Source organism: Morus notabilis, unplaced genomic scaffold (genome assembly GCF_000414095.1).
Source record: "Morus notabilis unplaced genomic scaffold, ASM41409v2 Scaffold1412, whole genome shotgun sequence".
NCBI lineage: Eukaryota > Viridiplantae > Streptophyta > Magnoliopsida > Rosales > Moraceae > Morus > Morus notabilis.
The window spans coordinates 64523-92189 of NW_010362216.1; the positions used below are offsets into that span (position 1 = coordinate 64523).

The following is a 27667-nucleotide window of genomic DNA, read 5'->3' on the forward strand; positions in this document are numbered from 1 at the left end:
CTTTGCAAGTTATATTTAATTAAATATAACCGTATCTATTCCTTCAATATACATGTATATATATATATATATAGAAAAATGAGAACCTACCTTGTCTCTTTATTTATTTATTTTTTTTGTTGCTAAAATGAATAATTCATTCAAGCCCTGAAACAAGGGGAACCGCGAAACAAAGGACCAAAGAAGGAAAAAGACTGCACTGAGGAACAGAAACAACTAACAAACCACAGGAACCTAAAGCGAAGAAAAAAAAGACTAGAGAAAGAAGCCTAAAAGAAGAGAAACGGGGAAACTGAGGCCCTTAGCAGGGGAACCGCACCTCAGAATCATGCATTACATCCGGTTTTGCCTATTTGAACTCATATGATTCCATCCCATTTTTTCACACATCCAAACAAAGGTTCGAACCCCACAAAACCTCCCACATGTTAAAACCCAAAAGGTTCAAACCACCCAAGTTTAAACCCCTTACCAAACGAGCCCTTAAGAGGTTTGAGAGAGAGAGAGATCTAAGAGAGAAGAAAAAGAGGTAAGGCAAGAGAGAGAGCTAGGGTTTGAGGGTAAACAAATCTAAGAGAGAAAAAGAAAAAAGAGACGAGGATTGAGGGTAATTCGGTCGTTATATTTGACAGACAAAGTAGGAGGAACCGAGGAATATTTAACAATCAACATGACAAATTCGAACCACAAATAAATTGAGACGTATTCAAAGGTATATAAAAATTGTAGCATGCCCCCTAATATTTTTCTTTTCATCGACAATTGATTTGGTTGACGTTTTCCTTTCAAATGAACAACAAAAATAGTAAGACGAACACATTGATAATGCTGGCTTGTGGCTACAAATAATTCATTTATTAATGATGATACGTGACTTATTACATCCAAGTAGAAACGATTGTTGAACGTCTCAGGCAAAACTATAATAAAAAAAAAGGAGAAGAAGATGGTGAACTATTAGTAAGCACATAAAACATAAGCGTAACTCACTTCTTGCAGAAATCCACGGTTGGCAAAAAAAGAGACGAGATGAACTATTGGACTTGTCATCTCATATATGAATTGTGTAGATAATAATAATAATAATATAAAAAAAAAAAAAAAGCCGCCTCCTGTTTCAGAATAAAATTCTACAGCAGTTTTCGGCAACTTTTAAAGAGATAAAGTGGCTTCATCAGCTTCCACAAACTTTAGCAAGTCCAGGGGCTCCTGTACGTCTTGATTTAAAGGAAACAGATTGCATTGTGCATGTTGTGCCATTAATTGGTCCGCAAGCACCAGAGCCACCATGGCCTCTACCATTGGCACGGCTGCACGACATCAGACCAAAGCGCAAATAACAGATTCAGTTAGTGATACTTGTTCCTCAGACAAATTTATCGAAGAAGAAAACATGACGAAACAATATGCACAGGTGTACACCTGATATAATAGAGACAAAGTTATGCTACCAATAAAACAAAAGAAGAGGGCATTATAAGTTTTAAGGATCTATTTTTCTAATGATGGAACAAAAAAAAGAGTCTAAATCTAACGACAAAGAGAAGAGAAAAAGGAATCTCAAAATTTGGAGGTCAAAAAAGTGCAACTGCAAAAATTAGTAAAATGACAAGAGAAGATGAACTTATAGAGAGAGAAGCTGAGATAATGAAGCAAATTTGATCCGTTGTATAGCAATATACCTCTAGGGACAACACAAGGATCATGGCGACCACGGGTAATGAGTTCTGTCTCCTTTTTGTCTCTAGTCACTGTATGCTGCTTCTTCTGCAGAAATGTAAAAGAATAACAACCAATTAGACGGTACAAAGAGAGCTCTTATTGACAAAACTCTGAATTGATACTTGCAACAACTGCTTTTTAAAAGTAAAATTATTAAGCACACAGCCATCTTGAGCTTCCATTAACTAACAACGTCACAAAGAATTACAGTAAGACATTAATCTATTTTATCACTTAAAAGATAGATAGACTGTATGAAGCATCAATTAAGGAAAATCAACGGTTAGTTGTACATGTTTCATGTAGAAAATTTCAGAAGTTACGAAAGTGTCAAAGATACACAGCGGAAAGTGAACCAAGTAGGAGTGGAGGACAAGAACAAGTAGGCACACCGGACAGCCAGCCCTCCCTTAGTCTCACAGCTTTAAACATGATTATTGCGCATTTTGGTAGAACAATCACCATAAAACATTAAACAATGAGGCCAATGTAAAAAGGAGAAAAAAAACCGCATATAACACATAAATATATATAAGGACCAACATATCAATGTGCATGCTAGTGAACGAGATAGATAGGAGTGGAGAGATCGGACTTACACCAATTGTAGCTGTTGGCTTGAAAGCAACTCTCAGGTTTATGATTTCCCCGTTTGAGACTCCTCCCTATTTGCCGGTACAAACAATGTCAGTGCACCAAAAGTACCCAGTAAAATACATTTAATGAATTTGGCTTGCATCTAAAAAAACGACTAATTGAAGTCTAGGGAAGTACCTGTATCCCACCAGAGCGATTTGTCCTTGTCCTGATTCTACCATGTTCACCAACATAAAACTCATCATTATGTTCACTTCCAGTCAAAAAAGTGCCTGCCCGAATTGATCAGGGACTTGGAATCATTCAAACATACAATGCCAGAAAATTTGTTGGAAATAACACTCTAATGTACTATTATTTAATCATACCCCAATTCAAGAATATTGCAGGCAAAATACAGTCAAAAGTACAAGTATAAGTTTATTTTAAGTTGCTTATATGTAAACCTGCGAATCCACTTCCAAACTCAAAGCCCTTTGTTGCAGGTAATGACATGACAGCTTTAGAAAGCTCGGCTTCAAGCTTGTCAAAAACTGGTGAGCCAAGCCCCTGATTACAAAAACAGATATCAATCCCCGATTGACAGTTTTGCTAAATTAACCAAAGAAAATTGATTCACATAACAAAATGTAAGGCAAGGAAACTGACATTAGTTTTCATACTGAGGAATGCATAATCTCAACATGCAACTTTCATAAAAAATAAAAAATAAAAAATAAAAAACAAAACAAAAAACAAAAACAAAAACAAAATCTCAACAAGCGAATATCACATTAATGCCTAAAAATCCAGAAGCTTGCCCACAAGGGGGAAAGAGGAGGGGAAAAAAATTCTTACACGTGGACAGTTTCTCACAATGCATGTGACAACACCCCCAATTGAATCCCCTCTAACACGGATTGTGTCAATAGCAGCAATCATCTTCTCTGCATATTCAGGATTGGGGCACCGCACTATATTGCTCTCTATCTAGTAATGTTTCATATTTGGAAAAAAAAAAAAACACAGATTATTAGTATTTGAAATTTCCAATAAATACCATAAACAGAGGAGCTATTAATTTTACATATGTAAGTGATATTCAAAAGAGAATCCAGTTCGATAACTGTTTTTTATAAGGAAAAAAGAAAAAGCATATCGTTATCTGACAAACAAATCATTATGATTTACAATTTTCTATGTCAAAAAGAGTAAATTAAATGCTAATGTATTCTTAAGAAGTTTCACGTCTCAAATCACTATCCTAAATTTCACAACCAACATCCACATGCAATACCTGTTCAAGTGTTAGGGTGTCATGATCAACTAACCCCAGTGGAAGCACAACATTGTGTACTTGCGAAACATAAGCAAGAACCTGAAGATGTGAAAAGATTGTGAAAAAGTATTAGAACCCATTAAAAGGCCAACGGAAATCAAGAGCTAATTGAGGGGTGGGGGAATCACAAGCACACAAAATCGAATAATGGTAGGTCAGACACAAGTCGATTTTTGACTTATTATGTCAAAGTTACCACTCAGCTGTAATCTTATCCTGTTACACTTAAATCCTTGCAGTCTCATTTGGTTGCACTTTGATAAAGGAACAATGACTACTCCCACCAAAGCTTTCAGACATTGTAATGTAATATTTAAGAACCCAAATGCAGTAGACTAGACTGACATGATAAAAACATAAAGACCAAGCAATTAAATGCTCATGCATTAGCAAGAATTTGTCTTCGGTATGCTAAAGAAAAGAACAAACAGCAAGAATTTCAGCCAGCTCAAATAAACAGACCTCTGTTCTGGAAAACAACTTGAGAATTGTCTTGGCAACTGCTCCAGCAGCAACTCTTCCAATGGTCTCTCTTGCTGAAGACCTACCACCACCCTTCAATTATGTTTTAAGTTAGATCCAGATAAATCTTCAAACAATAGTCAATATGTATGCTATCATTCTAGAAAAAGGTACCTGCACGGCTCTGATACCATACTTCATGTCATATGTTGCATCTGCATGGGAAGGCCTATATGCTATCGACATTTCGCTGTAATCCTAAAAGCACACGATCATAAAAATATTGGAAATCTAAGAGCCATAAAACAGTTTCACTTTAGCAAGTCCACATTCAAGTAAAAAAAAAAAAAAAAAAAAAAAAAAAAAAAAAAAAAAAAAACTCATTCTAAACTATAATGACTGCTCCAAGCAGTGGCCACTTACATGTCCTCTTTGGTCAGTATTAGGTACAAATACATGGATTGGTGTACCAGTAGTCATTCCTGCAGTGAATAGAAGCAGTAAAAGGTGATCCCAAAAAGAATCTCTTAGCTGAATGAAACACAGAAGAAAAGGAACCCAAAAAAAAAAAAAAAAAAAAAAAAAAGATGATGCTATCGACATAGATCTAACCTTCATAAACCCCAGAAAGTATTTTGCATGTGTCAGTCTCCTTCCTTGGGGTAGTAATTCGACTTTGGCCAGGCCTCCTATAACATAAATTTAATTGTTGGCTTGTAAACAACTACTCCAACTTTGCATTAAAAAAATAATTAAAATCAACAACTATAGATGTAATGATACACTTCAGTGGGGAAAAACTAGAACTCAAAGAATTACTGTCCAATTAATCTGACTAGTTGTGACAAATACAATGAACTCATGTCATACAAATATGAAACTTAAATTCAAACAAACTGTCAAGTCTGCCTCAATCTTTAAAATGAATAAGAAAAAGATGAACCCAAAATTTCAAATCTCAAATACCTTCTATCAAGGTCCACTTGCAAGTCAGCTTCTGATACGGGGAGCCTAGGAGGCACTCCATCAATTACGCAGCCAACACCACCGCCATGAGATTCTCCATAAGTCGCAACACGAAAATGAGTTCCAAAAGTACTTCCAGCTGCCTTAACCTCTGTAAATGAGCAGCAACAATATCACGATTATAGGCTCTCTGACTACTAAAGCCTCAGCCAGAGTCAAATGGTATTTACTTTAGAACTAATCCTTCGTTTACATCCCCGATAATTATCAAACTTGAAAAGCAGTAAACATTCTTTCCATGGAACAAACGAAAACAGTGAACACGGAAGAGAAAGGCGGACACAAAAAATGTGAGGGGAATACTTTTCATTTTACTGTATCATACACTTTATAGGTAATACAATTCCATTAAATCAGAAAACACAATCACTGATTTAAGGAAACAAATAGAGAAAAGGAAACAAGCTAGTTATTCTACTTTCCTGAAATAAGCTAGTCAGTCTACTTTCCTAGAATACAAATATTCTTTCTAAGTTTCATAGATATTCACAGCTATACACAATCAGCCTATTCATAGTCAATATCCAGCCATAATCTTAGAGAATATTTTCTCTGATTTTCCACTCCCCCTCAAGCTGGTTTAAAAATATCTTCCACAGCCAGCTTGCTCGTCATCATTTCAAACTGCTTTGAATACAACCCTTTCGTGAACACATCAGCAACTTGCTCAACTGTCGAGACATAAATCATACAAACTTGTCCGCTATCAATTTTCTCCTTAATGAAGTGTTTGTCAACCTCTACATGTTTAGTCCGGTCATGCATAATCGGATTATGAGCGATTGAGATTGCAGCCTTATTATCACAGTATAGTTTCATCGGTAGTGAAGTAGGAGCCTTCAACTCTTCCAATAAATTTCTAATCCAAATTATCTCACATATACCGTGGGCTACTGCTCTAAATTCTGCTTCAGCACTAGTCCTAGCTACTACTCTTTGCTTCTTACTTTGCCCTGTAACCAGATTTCCTCCAATAAACAACAATATCCAGAAGTGAATCTCCTATCAGTTATATTCCCAGCCCAATCTGCATCAGTGTAAGCCTTAATCTGTAGATGTCCCCGGTTCTTGAAAAGCAGCCCTTTTCCTATAGTTCCTTTTAGATACCTCAGGATCCTGTATACTGCTTCAAAGTGTTCTGGCCCGGGCAAATGCATAAATTGGCTCACCATGCTAACCGCAAAGGCAATATCTGGCCTTGTATGTGACAAGTAAATCAATCTTCCAACTAATCTTTGATAATGATCCCTGTTGATCACCTTATCAGCTTCAGCAGGTTGTAGTTTCATGTTGGGTTCTACCGGTGTGTCAGCACTCTTACAACCGAGCATCCCTATCTCTTTAAGAAGATCTATAACATACTTGTGTTGGTTGACAAATATGCCCTCCTTGGATCTTGCAAACTCCATTCCAAGAAAATACTTTAACGTCCCCAGATCTTTAATCTCAAATTCAGCTGCCAATCTTTCCTTCAGATTTTTTAGTTCCAAGCTATCATCACCTGTCAGGATTATATCATCAACATAAACAATCAAAATAGCTATCTTTCCCTCTTTTGATCTTTTGTAGAATATGGTGGTGTCTGCTTGACTTTGGCAATATCCATGCCGCATCACTGCTTCGCCAAAGCGTTCAAACCAGGCCCTTGGAGACTGCTTGAGCCCTTTTTCGAAACCTGGTGGAGGATTCATAAAAACTTCTTCGAGTTCACCATTGAGAAATGTGTTCTTCATGTCTAGTTGGTGTAGCGGCCAATTAGAGTTAACGGCAAGAGACAGGAGGATACGAATAGAGTTGATTTTAGCAATTGGGGCGAAAGTCTATTGATAGTCTATCCCATAGGTTTGTATAAAACCCTTTGCAAAAAGTCTAACCTTGTACCTCTCTATACTGCCATTAGCCTTACATTTGACTGTAAAGACCCACTTACACGCAACTGTTTTCTTCTCACTCGGTAAGTCAACTATCTCCCAAGTCTCATTCGTCCTCAAAGCGTCCATCTCCTCAATCAATGCTGCCTTCCAATTTGGATCATCTAATGCTTCATGAATGTTTCTTGGCACAACAAGTTTAGAAATATTAGAAGTAAATGCTCTATGAGTTTTGGAAAGCTTTTCGTAAGAAACATATTTAGAGATAGGATGTTTAGTACAGGCTCGGGTTCCTTTTCTGAGAGCTATTGGAATATCATAATCTAGATTGGGTGTTAAAGTAGGAATAGAAAAAGGGTTGCCTGTAATGGACTCAGTTCCAGTACTCGAGGATTTCAATTGATTTGGTGCAGGGATGGTAGAATGCCCCTTACTTCTCCCGAAGACTTTCTTCCTAGAATTAACCAGAAGATCAGGTTTAGGATTCTGATTTTGATCCTTTAGTAGTGTTTCTTTTTCTATTGGAACAACAACAGATTCATCATTAACAGTTTGGGTCTTCTCATAATCGAGAACAAGATTAAGAGTATCAAAAATCATGTGAGGTAAAGGTTCGGATTTCTCCCAAAAATTGTCTTCATTCCTTTCCATTTCCTCCCCCTGAAGGGAATTTTTGGTGAAATAAGGAATATTCTCTAAAAATGTAACATCCATGGTCACATGGTACTTTTTTGTTTGAGGATTAAAACACCTATACCCCTTTTGATTTGGGGCATACCCAACAAAAACACATTTCTCAGCCCTAGGATCTAATTTAGACCTAGATCTCTTAGGTATATGGACATAAGCCGTGCACCCAAAGACTTTAAGGGGTAAATCATTGTTTAGTCTTGAATCTGAAAACCCCTTTTTTAGACAATCTAATGGGGTGATGTATTGTAAAACCCGTGTAGGCATCCTGTTGATAAAGTATGCAGAAGTTAAAATTGCATCTCCCCAAAGATATTTTGGGACATTCATGTAAAACATTATAGCACGAGCAACTTCAAGTAAATGTGTAGGAAATCTCGGATGAGATATTAGAGGAGGATTTTTAGGAGATTCTCTAGTATAGGAAATTAGGAAAGATTTCTGAGTCCTAAACTCTAGGAAAGGGGGCTGATTTGTTTTGGATTGTTTCCCGATTCTGTGTAACAGAAAGTGTCTATAAATAGAGTGTAGAATAGCTTGTAAATGAGATTATTATTCATTAATAAAAGATTATTCATTATTCTTCAAAATGCTTACTTTTTCTATCGGCTATTCCATTTTGTTGCGGGGTGTCATGACATGAGCATTGATGAAAAATTCCTTGTTCTTTAGAAAAGCATCCAACGTGCTATTGAAATATTTTGTTCCAATGTCAGAACGTAGTATGCTTATTTTCGTTTGAAATTGATTTTCAATCATTTTGTAAAAATTTTTGAAGACACTTTCAACTTCACTTTTTTCTTTCATCAAAAAAATCCAACAACGGGTATGATCATCTATGAATGTTACAAACCATCTTTTTCATGAAATAGTAGGGTTTTGAGGGACGATAAAACCACATAAGTTTTATGATGACTTTTAGCCAATAAACAACTTTCACAATAAAAAACCGTAAGATCAATGTTCTTAAACAATAATGGAAACAAGTGTTTTAGATAGAAAAAACTGGGATGACCCAACCGGTAATGCCAAATCATAATTTGTTCATAAATAGAAGACCTAACACAACTCAAGCCCTGAGCTTTTTTATTCCTAGGTAGATTGTCTTCAAGATAGTAAAGGCCATTTACCATCCTAGCACTGTCAATCATCATCCTCGAGCTCCGGTCCTGAAAAACACAGTGGGATTCAAAGAATGTAATTTGACAGTTAGAGTCTTTAGATAATTTGCTGACAGACAAGAGGTTGCAGGAAAGTTTTGGAACATGAAGAACAGATTTAAGATCTATTCTTTCTGAGATTTTAATTAATCCTCTACCTGCAATCGACGAGAATGTCCCATATGCAATTCTAACTTTTTCATTACCAGAACATGGGATATAAGAATTGAACAAATTTGAGGAATTAGTCATACGGTCAGAAGCACCAAAATCTATTATCCATGCTGCTGAGAAACACAAATGAGCATTCATTCTAGTAATTTCTTTACCTGTGTGTGCAATAGACACAGTAGGAGTACTAGATGAGGAATTGGATTTTAGCAGTGCAAGGAGATGCTCCATTTGTTCTTTTGTGAAGGGGCTGGAATTAGTTTCTTTTGTGTTGGAGGCTGCATATCCAGTTTTCTCACCAAGCTTGGATCCCTTCAAATTTGTTGGTTTGCCATGAATCCTTCAACAGGTCTCCTGGGTGTGACGGGGCTTGCTGCAATAATCACACCAAAGCCGAGATTTGTCTTGGCGTCGGTATGTCAGACTTTTGCACCAGCCATCCTCTCTTCTTTGCTAATCACCTGTTCTCCGCTGGTACAGCCTACTTGAGTTTTCTCCCACGGCAACAAGAGCAACTTCTTCAACCACATCATTCGGCCCCTTCTTTCCCAGCATCACATTCCTTCAACTCTCCTCCCTCCTAACTTCTGAGAATACTTCACCAATAGGAGGTAGTGGTTGTCGTCCTATGATTCTCCCCCTTACTTCATCAAACTCAATGTTGAGACCTGCAAGAAACTTAAAAATTTGGTTATCTTCCACCTTCTTATGATGGCGACCATCTAACAGACTTCCATTCGTAGGTGTTGAATAAATCAAGGTCATGCCATATCCGTTTCAAAGAGTTGAAATACTTGGTGGCACTATCCTCCCATTGTCTTATTTCACCGAGTTTTAAAGTCAACTCAAAAATTTAGGATTGGTTCCCCAAATCCGAATACATCTGATTCACATTCTCCCATAGCACTTGTGTAGTTGGATAACACATAATTAGAGCTAATGTCTTCCTCCATCGAATTAACCAACCATGTCATAACCATGGAATTCTCGGCATCCCAAGTAGCATATGCCGGATCACTCTCTGCAGGAGCCTTCTTTTCTCCAGTCAAGTATCCAAACTTCCCACGACCTCGGATATACATACGAACCGACTGCGACCAACGTAGGAAATTATCACCATTTAAACGGATGGTGGTAATTTGAACGGAATGAGATTCTGTTGTCCCTATGGTTTTTGACGGGTTTGAAACAAGGGTGACTTCTGAGGTTTCCGCTTGACTCGGCAGAGGTTTTTGACATTGGGTAAGGAAGAGGAGAACAAAAGGAGAAGCAGAAGAATCAGGAAGAAAATAGATTTGCTCTGATACCAAATCAAAAAACAATGAACACGGAAGAGAAAGGTAGACAAAAAATGTGTGAGGGGAATACTTTTCATTTTACTGTATCATACACTTTATAGGTAATACAATTCCATTAAATCAAAAAACACAATCACTGATTTAAGGAAACAAATAGAGAAAAGGAAACAAGCTAGTTATTCTACTTTCCTGAAATAAGATAATCAGTCTACTTTCCTAGAATACAAATATTCTTTTTAAGTTTACAGATATTCACAGCTATACACAATCAGCCTATTCATAGTCAATATCCGGCCATAATCTCAGAGAATATTTTCTCTGAATTTCCACAAAAACACGTGCACCTAATTCTACAAAAGGTATTTTAATTAAAATTATTTGTGGGTCCCAGATTGTAATCTGGGAATACATAACTGAGCCTACTAATCATTACCTGAAACTTTTTGAGTTAATCAATAACGTACTATCAGGGGTTGTAACACATTTGATGTTAAGAAATTAGAACTCTGTTAGAGTTAAGAATTTAGCAACGATTGTTAAGGAGAGAATAAATGGAAGCGCGAGAATTATACTGTAATTGTATTCAAGAGACAAAATCACAAGTTACAATATAATCCCATATTCAAATTATGCAACTAACTTGAGTACCCAAACTAAATTACAATAGTAAATCCCTAAGGAAAGGAATGATGTTTAAAGGCAACAATAAACACCCCCAGGAGCTCAATCCCGATCAAGACGATACTCCTCTTGCCCACCAACCAAGACTATTCTGATACTTTCTCCACACGCCCACCAACGCTGCCCACCAACTACTGAATCTCCCAGCTACAACATCTAGCTTGCCACGTGTAACCACCTTATTTGCTAACCCCATAACCGTCTGTAACCAACTCCTTCCTCCTTCGATAGACTCGCCAAGGTTTGGGCCCCGTGTAAGGGTTGTCTGCACTTGGGCCTGGGTTAGGTGGATGGGCTGTAACAATGGCCGTAACAATGTCTCCCGCTTGAGTTGTGTTGGGGAAATTGGCCTTTAAACACCTCATAGTCCATGTATGTGGCATCCTCGACAGGTTTTCCTTTCCACTGAACCAAGACCTGCTTCACTGCTACTCCATCAACCCTCATAGGCCTCTGCGCGACTATAGCCTCCGGTTCCACAGTGTGCTCGTCCCTTTGACTGGGTGGTTGCCTACTGCCTTCTTCAATTGGGAGACATGAAAAACTGGATGAATACGGGAAGCAAGGGGAAGTTGCAACCGGTAAGCCACAGAACCAATGCGTTGCGGAATAAGGAAGGGTCCATAATAGCGGGCGGAGAGCTTCGGGTTGACGCGATGCGCAACAGATTGCTGACGGTGTGGGCGCAACTTAAGAAACACCTTGTCACCCACGGCAAATTGGACATCCTTCCGGTGCATATTCGCATATTTGCACCCTTCATGTGCGCGCAAGAGGTTGTACCTCAGCTGCCTCAAAATTTCCTCCCTATCAGCCAACAAACTAGCCACGGCCTCAATTCTCATTTCCCCTAGAAGAAACTTATGAATCGTCGGAGGTGGTCTGCCATAGACAATTTCAAATGACGTTCTCCCTGTTGCGGCTTGGTATGTAGTGTTATACCAAAGCTCCGCCCAACTCAGCCATTGTGACCATTGTTTCGGTTGCTCCGAAACAAAGCATCTGAGGTAAGTTTCCAGACCTCGGTTGAGAACTTCGGTTTGTCCGTCCGTCTCCGGATGATAAGAAGAGCTCATCCGTAGTACCATCCCCTGCAGTCGAAAATATTCCCTCCAGAACGCGCTGATGAAAGTTGGATCCCGGTCGCTGACTATCGAGCTGGGAACGCCATGTAACCGAACGATCTCCTTCGCAAAAACAGCCACAATCAACTTCGCAGTATAGGGGTGTTTGATGGCAATAAACTGTCAGTACTTGGAAAACCGGTCAACCACCACATAGATGCAGTTAAAGCCCGCTAATTTCGGTAGTCCGGAGATGAAATCCATGGCAATATCATCCCAAACTGCCGTCGGAATCGGAAGTGGTTGCAGCAACCCGGCAGGCGTTGTGGCTAAATACTTATGCTTCTGACAAACAAGGCAAGCAGGCACGAAGGCCTTCACTGTTTTCCCCATCCCTGGCCAATAGATATTGGCAGCTAAGCGTCGATAAGTCCGGTAGGCTCCTGAGTGCCCTCCTATGGCAGGGCAATGGAACTCTTGTAAGAGCGTTTGAGCCCAAGGAGAATTGGCCAGAATCACTAACCGTCCCTTGTAAAACAACCGATCATGTACCAAGGTATAGGGTGGGCAACTCTTGGGATCCGCAAGAAGTTGTTGTACAATCGAAGCGAGTTTAGGGTCAGCAAGAATAGCTCTGTTTACTTCCTCGGCATCCAGCCATTGGGAGCAGCTTATGGCTAAAAACTCAACATCCTCGTCTCGGCGCGATAATGCGTCAGCGGCTTTGTTGCAAGTTCCCACCTTGTATTGAATCTCGAAGTCATACCCCAATAATTTTGCAATCCAATTCTGCTGCGCCGGAGTCGTTATCTACTGCTGTAGAAGGTGCTTCAAACTTTTGTGGTCGGTGCGCACCCAAAACTTGTGTCCTAAGAGGTACGGGAGCCCATGTTGAATTGCCAGGACCAGCGCCATCAATTATTTCTCGTAAGTCGACTTGGCTAGAGTTATGTCCGAGAGTGCCTTGCTAAAGTATGCTACCGGCTTGTTATCTTGCATCAACACCGCCCCTAGCCCTCTCCCGAACATTCAATGAGGAATGGCTTTGAAAAATCAGGAATGCTGAGTACCGGGGCCGTGATCATCCGCTCCTCCAACTCCTCAAATGCGCGGCGTTCTTTTCTGTCCAATTAAATCCTTGGCTCTTCTTCAACAAATCCGCGAGGGGTTGCGCGATCTTCCCATAGCCCTATATAAACCTTCGATAATAGCCCGTTAGACCCAAGAAACCGCGAACGGCCCGGACATTGCGAGGCGTCGGCTAGCAAAGGATGCTGGAAATCTTGCTGGGGTCTATTGCTACTCTTTTTGCCGAAATGACGTGTCCTAGATAGTCAACAGAATGCCTCCCAATTTGGCATTTCTTTTTGTTAACAACCAGCTGGTTAACCTCCAAAAGTTCCAACACCACCCTCAAATACCGCAAATGTTCATCCCAAGTTGTGATGTAGACAAGAATGTCATAAAAAAAAAAAACCAAAACAAATTTTCGGAGATAAGGTTGGAATACCTCTATTGAATTTGTGGAGACTTAAAGAGTTTAGAAGATGCTTAATTTGTTCCTTGGTAAATGGAGGCTGTACCGAGATGGTGGCTCTACAGTAGTCTGTCACAGTGTTTAACGCCTTGACTCCCTCCTGTTTCTTCTTCCAATTTGGCTGCCAATTAGGTGGTTTCCCATGAAGCTTCCAGCAGTAATCTTTGGTGTGCCAGTGCCGTTTGCAGTGGTCACACCACGGCTTCTTCTTCTTATGTGAGTCACTCTCATTGCCACGGACTGCTATGGCTGAACTTTCAAGCTCTGCTGGTGGCAAGAATGAACCAGTCATGACTCTCTTTCGTCCTTCTTCCTGCCTAAGTTCATAAAAAACTTCATGGATTGTAGGAAGGGGACGTCTGCCTAGAACACGCCCTTTAACATCGTCAAATCCTGCATTAACCCCTGTTAAAAAGATAAAAACACGATCAATTTCTTCCCTTTTCTTAAACCTAGCAAGGTCTTTGGGATTCTCCCATTCATCATTGTAGCAGAGGTCTAATTCCTGCCAAAGTGCCAACATTCTATTGTAATACGTAGTGATATCTACCTCCCCCTGTTTGGAATTCCACAACCGAGTCTTCAATTCAAAGGCTTGTGAAAAATTCTCCAGGTCCGAGTAGGTTTCACGCACGGCCTCCCATACTTCTTGGGCTGACATAAACAGATATGGCTTCCAGATTGATTCCTCCATGGAATTGAGAAGCCACGTAGTGATGAGTGAATTTTCAGACCTCCACTTCCGGAATGAAGGGTTAGATTCCTTCGGCTTTGGTTCCTCCCCTGTAAGAAACCCTAGTTTTCCTCGGCCATCTATGGCTAGTTTTACTGATTGGGCCCATTCTAGAAAATTCCTTCCATTCAATCGTACGGTAGTAATTTGAATGGAAGCATTAGGGTTGAAATCAGCATTATTAGAAGAGGCAGAGGGTACGGTTTGGGTTGAAGGAAGGTTTTCTGGATTCTTGGCCATGGCGGACAGAGGTAAAGGCCTAAACCAGGCTCTGATACCATGAAAGTTTCTGAGGAAAAATATAAAACCTTTCTTAATTTAATTGGTAGAAAACCGGAGTATAAATAGGTGTACAACAGACCTAGGTCCCGTGGCTAACAGAATCGGGAAACTAGAAAACCTAATAGGATAGGGAAACTATCCGCAAGATATTCCTAGGATCTTTCCTAAAAAATAGGAACTGCCCCCTAAACTAGGAAAGATATGCTAGCTATTCTAATTTAAGCAATATCTCCTAATTAATGTACATAATTCAATACCCCCCCTCTCAAGTTGGGTCATAGATATCTCTTAAACCCAACTTGCTAATACAAGATTCAAACCCTAGTCCCCTTGGTTAAAATGTCAACTATCTGTTGAGATGTTGACAGGAAGGGTAAACACACAGTTCCGGATTCCCATTTTTCTTTGATGAAATGCCGATCTATCTCCACATGTTTGGTGCGATCGTGTTGAACAGGGTTATTAGCAATGCTAATAGCAGCCTTGTTGTCACAGTAAAGCTTCATTAGAGCTTCTATTATTAATTGAAGATCTCCTATAACTCGCTGCTACCAAATTAACTCACAGCCCATTAGCCATTGCTCGAAATTCTGCATCTGCACTGCTACCTCTTATGCTCACCAAGGTAATCAAGCTGCTTCTACCCTCACTTCCTCAAATATTTCTGGCCCATGGATCATAGATTCTGGTGCCACAGATCATATGACCAGTTGTTCCCATCTATTTTCCACTTACAGCCCTTGTGCAGGAAATAAAAAAATTAAAGTGGCCGATGGTTCTTTTTCAGCCATAGTAGGGACGGGTTCCATCAAAATTTCTCCATGTGTAACTCTAAAGGATATGTTACATGTTCCAAAATTGTTATGCAATTTACTGTCAGTCAGTAAATTAACTCTTGACCAAAACTGTCATGCTAATTTTTTCCATCTTACTATGAATTTCAGGACATGGCCTCAGGGAAGATGATTGGCAATGCTAAATTAAGTGGTGGACTTTACTACTTTGACAATGGATCACTTCCTAAAGATTATGTTTCAAATACTTGTTTTGGTGTTATTTCTAGTTCTAGTAAGAATGACATTATGCTTTGGCATTTTAGGCTTGGTCATCCAAGTTTTTATTATTTAAAACGTTTGTTTCCTAGTTTATTCTCCAATAAAGATCCATCTCTTTTTCAATGCAAAATTTGTGCTTCAGCAAAAATGCATCGATCTCCATATATCTCTCGTCCATATGTTCCTTCCAAACCTTTTTCTCTTATGCATAGTGATATATGGGGACCTTCAAGAATTTCAACTCCTTCGGGAAAACGATGGTTTGTTACCTTTATAGATCATCACACAAGAATGACTTGGGTTTACTTGATGACACAAAAATCTGAGGTGGAACAGATTTTTAAAACGTTTTATAACATGATTTACACTCAATTTGAAACAAAAATCAAAGTTTTAAGGAGTGACAATGGTCGTGAGTATTTCACAAAACATTTGAGTGTTTTTTTCTCACAAAATGGCATTTTTCAACAAAACTCTTGTGTTGACACACCTCAACAAAATGTCATTGTCGAAAGAAAAAATAGGCATTTGTTAGAAGTGGCTCGGGCACTGTTATTTACACATAAAGTACCAAAAAAATTTTGGGGAGATGCTATTTTAACAGCAATTTTTTTGATAAATAGAATGCCTTCGAAAGTTTTGAATTTTGCCACTCCTATAAGTGAATTTTCCAAAACTTTTCCCCAAACAAAAATTCAATCCACTCTGCCACTGAAAACATTTGGCTGCACTGTTTATATCCACAATGAAGATGTAAACTTAGGAAAACTTGATCCTAGAGGAACTAAGTGTGTCTTCTTAGGATACTCTCCAAGTAAAAAAGGATATAAGTGCTATGATCCCAAAAAAAGGAAATATTTTGTCACCTTTGATGTGCAATTTTTTGAAAATCAATCAGCTTTTCAGCCTCAACTTCAGGGGGAGCACACACAGGCAGATTTGGCTTTAAGGGGAGATGAAAAAATAGTCTTTGATTTTCATGATCAAGGTGAATCTTTTTTCGAAAATTTTTCATCAGAATTTGCCCTTCAACATTCGGATTTTTTGCAAAACTTAAATAATTCTGAAAATTCTGAAGAGAATCATCCAGAGAATAACTCTGCAGATGTTTTAAATAATGAAAATTTGGCTCCTTCCAGTGTTAGTCTAATTAGAACAAGAAATAACACTGAAAACAGGTTTTGGAAAGTTTTCTCAAGAAGCGAACCAAAGTCAAGTGGATTGACCAATAACTTGCAGCATGGTCAAGAATCAACCTCAATACCAAGTCCAGAAGTTTCAGGTTTGAGTCCAATCCCTGAAAATTTCTCAAATGAGCTTGATTTACCTATTGCACTAAGAAAAGGAACTAGAGAATGCACTAGGCGTCCTCTATATCCCATGTCCCATTTTGTTTCTTATAAAAAGCTATCTCCTTGTTTCCGTGCCTTTGTTACTCAACTCTCACATGTGGTAATTCCAAAGAGTATTAGAGATGCATTTCAGGTACCCGAATGGAAAGCAGCTGTTTTAGAGGAGATGGGGGCTCTAGAGAAGAATCAGACATGGGAGGTTATAAATTTGCCAAAGGAGAAGAAAACTGTTGGGTGCAAATGGGTATTCACGGTCAAGTTCAAATCTGATGGATCACTAGAAAGGTATAAAGCACGTCTGGTGGCCAGAGGTTTCACTCAAACCTATGGCATAGATTACTCTGAGACTTTTGCACCAGTAGCTAAACTGAATACTGTACGGGTTCTCTCAATTGCGGTAAACTTAGACTAGTAGTTACAACAGTTAGATGTCAAGAATGCCTTCTTAAATGGAGATTTAGAAGAAGAGGTTTTTATGGACCTCCACCCGGTTTTGAAGATAAGTTTGGTTCAAAGGTGTGCAAACTGAGAAAATCTCTTTATGGGCTAAAATAATCACCACGAGCATGGTTTGAGAAATTCACAAGCTCGGTAAAGAGACAAGGTTATTCTCAAGCCCGGGCAGATCACACACTCTTCTTTAGAAGATCAAAGGAAGGAAGAATTGCCATCCTTATTGTCTATGTGGATGACATTATCTTGACAGGTGATGATATTCTAGAAACGGCTCGGTTGAAAAGGTGCTTGGCAGATGAATTTGAGATCAAAGACTTCGGGAACCTAAAATATTTTTTAGGTATGGAAATAGCAAGATCTAAAGAAGGAATAATGGTCAGCCAAAGAAAGTATGTACTTGATCTTCTCGAAGATACTGGAATGAGTGGGTGCAAACCAGTTGATACTCCTATTGATCCCAATGTAAAACTCGGGAATAGTGAGGGTGACAGTGTTGATACCACGAGATATCAGAAGTTGGTTGGAAGGTTGATTTACTTATCACACACTAGACCAGACATAGCTTTTGCCGTGAGTATGATAAGCCAATTTATGCACTCTCCTCAGAAAACTCATATGGAAGCTGCCTACCGAATCCTTAGATATCTCAAGGGGTCTCCGGGAAAAGGATTAATGTTCGGAAAACATGACAACCGAACAATTGAAGCCTATACAGATGCTGATTGGGCTGGATCCGTGACTGACAGGAGGTCTACAACTGGATGCTGTTGCCTTGTGTAGGTAAACCTAGTTACATAGAGAAGCAAAAAGCAAAGTGTTGTTGGCCGTAGCAGTGCAGAGGCAGAATTTCGAGCAATGGCTAATGGGCTATGTGAGTTAATTTGGTTGCAGCAAGTTATAGGAGATCTTTAATTAACAATAGAAGCTCCAATGAAGCTTTACTGTGACAACAAGGCTGCTATTAGCATTACTAATAACCCTGTTCAACACGATCGCACCAAACATGTGGAGATAGATCGGCATTTCATCAAAGAAAAATTAGAATCCGGAACTGTGTGTTTACCCTTCTTGCCAACATCTCAACAGATAGCTGACATTTTAACCAATGGGTTATTTAGACCAGGGTTTGAATCTTGTATACCAGGGTTTGAATCTTGTATTAGCAAGTTGGGTTTAAGAGATATCTATGACTCAACTTGAGGGGGAGTATTGAATTATGTACATTAATTAGGAGATATTGCTTAAATTAGGAGATATTGCTTAAATTGGAATAGCTAGCATATCTTTCTTAATTTAGGGGGCAGTTCCTATTTTTTAGGAAAGATCTTAGGAATATCTTGAGGATAGTTTCCCTATCCTATTAGGTTTCCTAGTTTCCCGATTCTGTTAGCCATGGGACTTAGGTCTGTTGTACACCTATTTATACTCCGATTTTCTACCAATTAAATTAAGAAAGGTTTTATATTTTTCCTCAGAAACTTTCAACCTCATTCATTGTCGCTTGGAATGTCGCAGGGCCATTAGTGAGCCCAAAGGGCATCACCAAGAATTCATAATTCCCCTCGCGTGTTCGAAACGCCGTTTTCAGCACATCCTCAACCCGAACACGTATTTGGTGATAGCCAGCACGTAGGTCCAACTTAGAGAAGTACTCAACCCCTGTAGTTCGTCCAACATGTCACAAATGACCGGAATGGGGTATTTATCCGGAACGGTCACCTTGTTTAATTGGAGGTAGTCCACGCAAAAACGCCAGCTCCCATCCTTCTTTCGGACCAGGATCACAAGGCTCAAATAGGGACTGGTACTCGGATGAATCACTCATGCTGCCAACATCTCCGATACAAGTATCTCAATTCATCCTTCTGCGCATGTGCATACCAGTAAGGGCGGACACTCACTGGATTCGCCCCTTCCACAATAGGAATGGAATGATCAGTGGTCCGTGGTGGTAGAAGCCCGTTGGGCTCTTGAAAATCTTCTCATAGACGGTCAGTAACCTGTGCAGATCAGCCCGTTAGGTCTCTATTAAGGCCTTGTTGTCAGTTGGTGCCGCATTCAATCTCCGCGACTCGACCCTCGACTTCCCACAACAGGTCGCTAAAAATCACATTAGCCGTTTTCAATAGCAATTGTGAAGAGACAGGCGTGCAACATAACGCCGGACGACCCACGATTTCCATCGTTGTACCCCGCCAGTTGAATTTCATTGTCATCGTGTGCCAATTCACCTGCACTTCCCCCAGTGTCTCAAGCCATGCCACTCCCAAAATAACATTGACCCCACCCAAGTCGAACTTGTAACAATTCACCAAAAAAGAGACGTCGCCCAATGTAATTTGGACATTATTGCAAACTCCTCGAGCAGACACTTTATGCCCATCACCCAACTTAACTCCAAAACTTCTGGTATCCTCCAACGGCAAACCCAACCAACCAATAACCCCCGCGGAGATGAAATTGTGGCTTGCGCCACTATCCACCATGACGACGATAGGGCTCCCATTCACTGAGCCGGCAAGCTTCATGGTGCGAGGCTGAGAAATCCCTCCCACGGAATACAAGGGAAGCTCCAAGTGGCTTCGTCCATTTGCTCGTCCACGACGGTCTCTGCGGCTTCCAGCTTATCGAGTTCCCCTTCTCCCTCCAATTCCTCATCATCACCGGCGATGATGGCGCGCATGCTCTTGTTAGGGCACTGGTGAAGGGGGTGGAATGGCCACCGACACTTAAAGCACAAGCCCTGCTCTCGCATCTCTAGAAATTCTTGGTGCGAATTATTTCGCATTCCTCTGGACCTCGGGGGTGCCGTCGGGGGTCTGTCTAGTGGCTGGAGTCCAGCTGACTCCGTTCGAGAAACTTCTCCCATGGGGCGTGGGGTGTCTCAAGGTGTGTGGGTGGTGCGGTTATCTTAGACTGGTCTTGCAAAAGGATGGGACCCATATTTCTAATGACCGGGTCGGGTGGGTGGGTAAGTTGGGGCCCGCCCGAAAGATCCATTCCCCGAAGAAAAACGGTGGCATGTAAACGACACACTCCCAACTTGTCGTCCACCGAATACACCTGTCGCCTGAATACCTAGCTCTTCTTCCACGTCATAGGCCAACTCCATCGCTCTAGACACATCTGTCGGGTTATGAGTACGAACGCAGCGTCGTATTACGTCTTTGAGCCCCCCCATGAAGTACCCCAAGGATTGCGGGTCTGGCAACTCCGAAACTTAAGTAGTTGTGGCCACAAATTCCTCGATGTATTCTGCAACGGAGCCCGTTTGGCAGAGCGTGGTGAGACTTTCGTACGGATTGCTCGCCTTCCGTCCACAATAACGCCTAATGAGTTCGGCGACCAACACCTCCTAAGAGAGAGATGGGTCTTTCTTGTGAATCCACTGTATTCAGTGAAGAGCAGAGCCCTCCATACAAGTCACTGCCAAGCGGACTTTGAGGACATCAGGTGTGTTATGGACGCCAAAATATTGCTCAGCCCGAGCAATCCAGCCGAACGGATCTGTACCGTCAAAGGTTGGTATCTCCACCCGTTTAGCTGCATTATGGAGTTCATCCCAGCTGTTTGCCGAAGGCGTCTCTTTAGTGTTGGTGAATCGGTTGCTGACCTCGGCAGTTGTAGGACTCAGTTGTTCCCATGGTAGAGACAACACCGCTGCCGCTGAATCACTTGGTTCTTCGTCAGTGTGCTTCCCTTTCAACACGCTGGAGAGCATTATCTTAAGTTCATCCACAGTATCCAGGCGGTTGTTAATCCACGTCACTTCCTCCGCAATGCCCTGCATTTTGACATCTTGGGTGAGTGTCCCCTCCTTCATTTGCTTCAGTGCGTCTTCGACCAATGCTAAACTCTTCTCTAACGCGTCCAATCGTGACTCCACTCTCGTGTTCGTCATGGCAAGTCGGACCAATTTGTTAGAGTTAATAATTTAGCAACGAATGTTAAGAGCGAGAGAATAAATGGAAGAGCGAGAATTTGTTAGAATCCTAGTTGAGTCTCACATTGCTAAAGTATGGCTTAGCATGTGGGTTTATAACCACTTGGGCACCCTCTCCCTACAAGCTAGCTTTTGGGGATGAATTCTACCCAAGGGTTATAATAAAGTGGTATAAGAGCAATTCTTGGGATGGCACCAGCAAAGAAGGGGAACGAGAAAACAGAGGGAGTCCGTGAAGAGATCCAGCGCGATCTGGAGGTCTTCAAAGGGGAACTGCAGGAGACCTTCTGCGAGGATTTGCAGAAAATCCCAAAGCTGGAAAGGAGCGTGGAGTTAATGATAGGGAAGCTGGAAGAATTGCTATGGCAGCGTGATGTTTCTTCCCCGGGGACGTCGGCGGCGGCCATGAAGCTTCCTTCGATTCAATCAGCAACACCAGGAGGTGGAGAGGAGAAGGGAGGTGGGTCGCTGGGCAGCGGTGGGCAGATGGAAACACCAATCCGCGAGGGCGGAAATCGGGGAGAGTGGCGGACAAGGCGCGTGGAAATGCCGGTGTTCGATGGGGAGGAGCCCGATGGTTGGATCTGCCGAGCTGAGAGGTACTTTGCTCTCAATCGCAGTGCGGAAGCAGAGAAACTGGAGATTGCCGTGGTCAGCCTCGAAGGCGAGGCGCTGGCTTGGTTCCAGTGGGAAGACGGCCGACGAGCGATCCGGGACTGGGCAGACCTCAAACGGCTGATTTTGGAGCATTTCCGGCCGACGCAGGAAGGGAGCCTTTACGAGAAATTTCTGGCTCTTCGGCAGGAGTCCACCGTGAGGGAGTACCGCCGGAACTTTTAAGTGTTGGCGGTGCCTCTTACTAGGGTAACCGAGCAGGTATTGGAAGGTAGTTTCATAAAAGGGCTCAAACCTGAAATTCGGGCTGAGATCAAGATGCTCAAGCCTGTTGGGTTGGGCGGATAATGGAATTGGCCCAAAGGGTAGAAGACAGGAACCAACAGCTCAGGCCCATGGAATGACCATGGGCTCACACGTGTCTTGGCCTAAGAACTCCTCTCCTTCTCGCGCGACACGAAGTGGAAACAATTTTCAACCTAGACCTACACCTGCCATCGAGAAAACAGGGAGTGCGCCACCTGCCCCTTTCTGCCGATTAACAGACGCTGAGCTCTAGGCAAAGAGGGAAAGGGGGTTATGTTACCGTTGCGATGGCAAGTATTCCATAGGCCACCGCTGTTCGAACAAGGAATTGCAAGTCTTGGTGGTCAGTGGAGAAGAACCGGAGGGGGATAGTACCGGCGAGCAGACAACAGAAGCGTGGGAGGATGCCTTGGCCGATGACTTGGTAAAACTGTCGTTGAACTCCGTGATGGGGTTGACTGCTCCTCGCACGATGAAGCTCAAGGGGTTAAGGGGGAGGATGTGGTAGTTTTGATCGACAGTGGGGCAAGCCACAACTTCATTTCCATGGATTTGGTTAAGAAGCTGGGGTTGTAGTTGGATACCACCGGTGGCTATGGAGTGGTGATGGGTACCGGTCTCACAGTCAAAGGAGAAGGGGTGTGTCGTGGGGTAGCCTTGACCGTGCAAGATGTGGCCATTGTGGAAGATTTCCTGCCTCTGGAGCTTGGGAGCGCCGACGTGATCCATGGTATGCAGTGGTTGGAGACACTCGGAGCCGTGGCAATCAACTGGCGGGCTCTATCGATGAAGTTCAAGATCGGTGAAACTCCAGTGGTATTGCAGGGAGACCCCAGCCTCGGTAAGTCTCCGGTGTCCTTGAAAACCATGATGCGGGCTTTGAAGCAAGAGGGATAGGGGTTCTGGGTGGAATTGGGCACGTTTTTAGTTGAAACCCAGCAAGGAGTGGTGTTGGTGGAGGCAGTGCCAGCCGCCTTACCGGCAGTGCTACAGCGACACGCCGAGATTTTTCAAATGTCACCTAGCCTCCCTCCACCACGGCTGGGCGACCACGCCATACCACTGAAAGCAGGTTCCTCTCCAATCAACGTCCAGCCATACCAGTATCCACAAGCACAAAAGAGTGAAATTGAGAAGTTGGTGGGTGAAATGCTCACCGCAAGAATCATACAACCAAGCGTTAGCCCCTTCTCCAGCCCGGTTCTGATTGTCAAGAAAAAGGATGGAAGTTGGCGATTTTGCGTCAACTATCGAGCTTTAAACCGCGAAACCGTACCATATCGTTCCCCGATTCCAATCATCTACGAGCTCCTAGACAAATTACACGGAGCCACCATTTTTTCAAAGATCGATTTGAAGTCCGGTTATCACCAAATCCGGGTGCGCAGCGAGGATGTGCCGAAGATGGCTTTCCGCACCCACGAGGGGCACTACGAGTTCTTGGTCATGCTGTTTGGGTTGACCAATGCCCCGGCCACGTTCCAGTCTCTCATGAACGAGGTATTTCGGCCCTTTCTCCGAAAATTTGTGTTGGTATTTTTTTATGATATCCTGGTGTATAGCCGAACGGTGAGTGAGCATGCCGAGCATTTAGAGATAGTGCTTGCCGAGCTAGCTAAACACAGCCTCTATGCGAATGCAAAAAAATGCTACTTTGGGCAATCCACGCTGGAATATTTAGGCCATATCATCTCAAAGTTAGGGGTGGCAGCAGACCAAGCCAAAGTCGCAACCATGATCAATTGGCCACCGCCCACCAATTTGCGGGAGCTTCGGGGGTTTTTGGGCTTAATGGGTTACTATCGGAAGTTCGTTAAAGGGTACGGATCCATAGCATGGCCACTAACAAATTTGCTAAAGAAAGACAGCTTCCTATGGACAGCAGAGGCTGCAAAAGCTTTCCACACACTCAAGGCAGCCATGACAACAGTCCCTGTGTTGGCCTTGCCGGATTTCTCCCGGGCATTTGTGGTTGAGACGGATGCATCAGGGGTCGGAATCGGGGCGGTATTAATGCAAGATCAGCGGCCAATCGCCTTCTTTAGCCAAGCTCTCTCCAGCTCCGCTCACTTGAAATCAGTTTCGAGCGCGAACTTATGGCCATTGTGTTGGCGGTCCAGAAATTGCGGCCATACCTTGTAGGGAGGCACTTCATTATCCGCACCGACCAAAAGAGTTTGAAATTCTTGTTGGATCAACGAGTTGTCAGCGAATCCCACCAACGTTGGCTGTCCAAGCTTCTAGGCTTTGATTTCGAAATTCAGTATCGTCCCGGACTGGAGAATAAGGATGCAGATGCCCTCTCCCGCCTTCCCACATCTGCGGAACTCCAGTTGCTGTCCGCACCCTTTGAGCTCGATGCGGAGGAGCTTCACCGCCACAATGCCGAGGATGCCAAGCTCTCACACATTATTGCGGATCTACGAGCCGATTCAGGGGCTCATCCGGGCTTCACCTTGCAGCAAGGACGTCTCATGAGAGAAGGCCGGGCTATGGTCTCACGCGATTCTCGGCTGGTAACCAAATTGCTCCACACCTATCATGACGGAGTGGCTGGAGGACATTCCGGGGTGCTCAAGACGACGGTTGGCAGCTAATTGGTATTGGTTTGGAATGAAGAAGGACGTCGAGGCCTATGTTGCGAAGTGCAAGATTTGTCAGCAAAACAAATATGAGACCTTGGCCCCCGAGGGATTGTTACAACCCCTGCGCCTTCTGGACAAAGTATGGGACGATCTATCAATGGATTTCATTGAAGGGCTACCCAAGTCAGCAGGATTCAATGCCATCCTGGTTGTCGTCGACCGCTTGAGTAAGTACGCCCATTTCATTTCGTTCAAGCATACATTCACCGCGACAACAGTGGCAGACGAGTTCCTTCGCGGCGTGGTAAGGCTGCACGGTATTCCCTCACTATTATCTCCGAACGCGATAAGATTTTTTTGAGTAAATTCTGGACGGAATTGTTTAAGCATCAAGGCTCTACCTTAACTCGGAGCACGGCCTATCACCCTCAAACGGACGGGCAAACCGAAGTGGTCAATCGGTGTCTTGAGACCTACCTTCGGTGTTTCTCCTCAGATGCACCCCAACGGCAAACTGGCTTCCTTGGGCAGAATATTGGTACAATACATCCTTTCATACCGCCACACAAATGACCCCGTTTCGTGTCCTCTACAGGTTCGACCACCCGCACTGCGAGGAGTCCGCCAAGCGGCCCATGGGTCCACGTCGGCACTAGAGGTCCTCATCCATTGGGAGGCGCTGCCTGACCATGAGGACAGCTAGGAAAGTTTCGACCGCATACTGGCAGCCTTCCCAGATTTCCACCTTGAGAACAAGGTGAGTCTTTGGGCCGGGGGTATTGATAGGTTCCCTAGACCCCCATTACATTTCACCTATGCTAGAAGAATGCCTAGAAGAGTTCGGGTTGATGTGGCAACAAGGGATGAGCTGGAGGCTGGTGAGGTGGAAACGGTTAGAGGAGAAAAAAGGGCTGACATGGAAAGGGCACAAGGGGCAGATGAGTTCACCACGGGGTGAAGAGCGTGATGTCTCGGATCTCGAGAGGGCCTCGGAAGAGGTGAAGGGAAGAGGAAACGGTTAGGAAGAATCAGGGAATAACAACAGAGTGAGCAAGGTAGGAGGATCTATCGAATTTACTCTCTGTAATTGCCATAGACGAGCTTAGGCTCTAAGGAGTGCAAGGGGTCGCTCAAACACCCCCATATTTTCCTGTAATTCCTTCGTTAGTTGAAGTTTTAATCAATTCAATCCGTGTGTTTCCTTACCAATTCTCATTTCCTGTGTGAATTCCCAAATTCCTAATCCAAGGTCTTAACAAAGTGGTATCAGAGCATGCTCCTCTTCAGGCCCACGTTGTGGAAGGGGCGACCTAGGCAGGGGTGACCTAGGCAGGGGCGACCTGGAAAGGCAGTGGGCCATCCACAGTGGGCGGCCGTGAACGTCAGTGTCGGAAGCGTGGTGGTATGTTAGGATCCTGGTTGAGTCTCACATTGCTAAAATATGGGCTTAACATGTGGGTTTATAACCACTTAGGCACCCTCTCCCTACAAGCTAAACATGAGTACCCAAACTGAATTACAATAGCAAATCCCTAAGGAAAGGAATGATGTTTAAAGGCAACAATAAACACCCCCAGGAGCTCAATCCCGATCAAGAGGATACTCCTCTTGCCCACCAAGACTGCTCTGATACTTTCTCCACACCCCCACCAACGCCGCCCACCAGCTACTAAATCTCCCAGCTACAACATCTAGCTTGCCACGTGTAACCTCCTCATTTGCTAACCCCATAACCGTCCGTAACCAACTCCTTCCTCTTTTGATAGACTCGCCAAGGTTTGGGCCCTGTGTCAGGGTTGTCTGCACTTGGGCCTGGGTTAGGTGGATAAGCCGTAACAAACTCCCATTTCTAGCACTTGCATGACTGCAATTTAAAAGTCCCCATTTGGTTACGACCGATATCTTGGTAAGCTTTGACCTAAATAGTTTGCCCATTTGTAATTATCTATTTAAACATGTTGGGGAGTCACACAAATTTTGTTGAATTTGCGTCTGAACTTAAAGACATCATTAGTGCAGGTCAACTTGCTCACATTGTCAAATCTATACTAAGCAAATATATTTAGCATCAGTTCCCCCCCCTGATTCCCTCAAATGTCCATGATTTATGAAGTAATTGTATATATAAAGTATACTCCTGAGAAATCCATTTCAACTCCGCAAATATTTGAGGAAGTAAAGCGGGAAAAATAAGCTGGCGTTTAGCTAATTGTTCCAAATAACATCATAACTAAACAAAAGAAAAAAAAATCCTCAATCTTAACAAAGTAGGAAAAACCATCACGCCGCATCAGCATCAAGAGCAACAAAAAAAAAGACAAAAAATGATAAATTTAAGAGAGGCAAAGCGGAAAGCAATGAAATTTAGGAATGAAAACATCATATATATACTTATATATATATATATATACATATATATAATATATGTGTGTGTATATATATATATATATAGAGAGAGCGAGAAAGAGACATACGGAGCTTCTTGGGGGTTGGTGAGGCGGTGGAGAAGTGGAGAGAAGAGGAAGAGAGGGTTCGGAGATCGGAGGAGAGAGATCCCAAACCGAAACCAGAAAAGCCTTCTTTACGAGAAGTTCCGAGAAATGGCTTCGACGAGAGAGATGACGCCATTGAAGAAGAAGAAGAAAGTTTGGTGGGCGAAAATGGTGTTGGGTAAAAGCGTAGATATATAGACTACGACGACGAAGAAGAAAGAAGAAGCAACAACCCAAACCTACCTACCCTC

General features: G+C 42.5%; 1 protein-coding gene across 1 annotated transcript; it reads right to left on the minus strand.

Moving 5' to 3' along the window:
* Positions 1-836: 836 nt before the first annotated feature.
* On the minus strand, positions 837-27667 carry LOC21396585 (chorismate synthase, chloroplastic). The gene is made up of 13 exons (XM_024167695.1): positions 27399-27667; positions 5066-5216; positions 4712-4788; positions 4523-4581; positions 4274-4357; positions 4100-4192; positions 3596-3676; positions 3157-3288; positions 2766-2868; positions 2497-2591; positions 2322-2387; positions 1683-1767; positions 837-1310 (listed from the first exon to the last, which is right to left on the minus strand). Exons 1-13 carry the CDS (start codon positions 27550-27552, stop codon positions 1153-1155), a joined length of 1338 nt encoding a protein of 445 aa, XP_024023463.1. The 5' UTR covers positions 27553-27667; the 3' UTR covers positions 837-1152.

Bases quoted from the DNA above. Each gene is read 5' to 3' on its own strand.
- LOC21396585 (XM_024167695.1), bottom strand. From the start codon at position 27,552: ATGGCGTCATCTCTCTCGTCGAAGCCATTTCTCGGAACTTCTCGTAAA. The intron at 3,677-4,099 runs GTCTGTTTATTT...TCACATCTTCAG, and splicing joins AGTTGTTTTCCAGAACAGAG to GTTCTTGCTTATGTTTCGCA. The intron at 2,869-3,156 runs GTAAGAATTTTT...TTTTGTAATCAG, and splicing joins TTGTGAGAAACTGTCCACGT to GGGCTTGGCTCACCAGTTTT.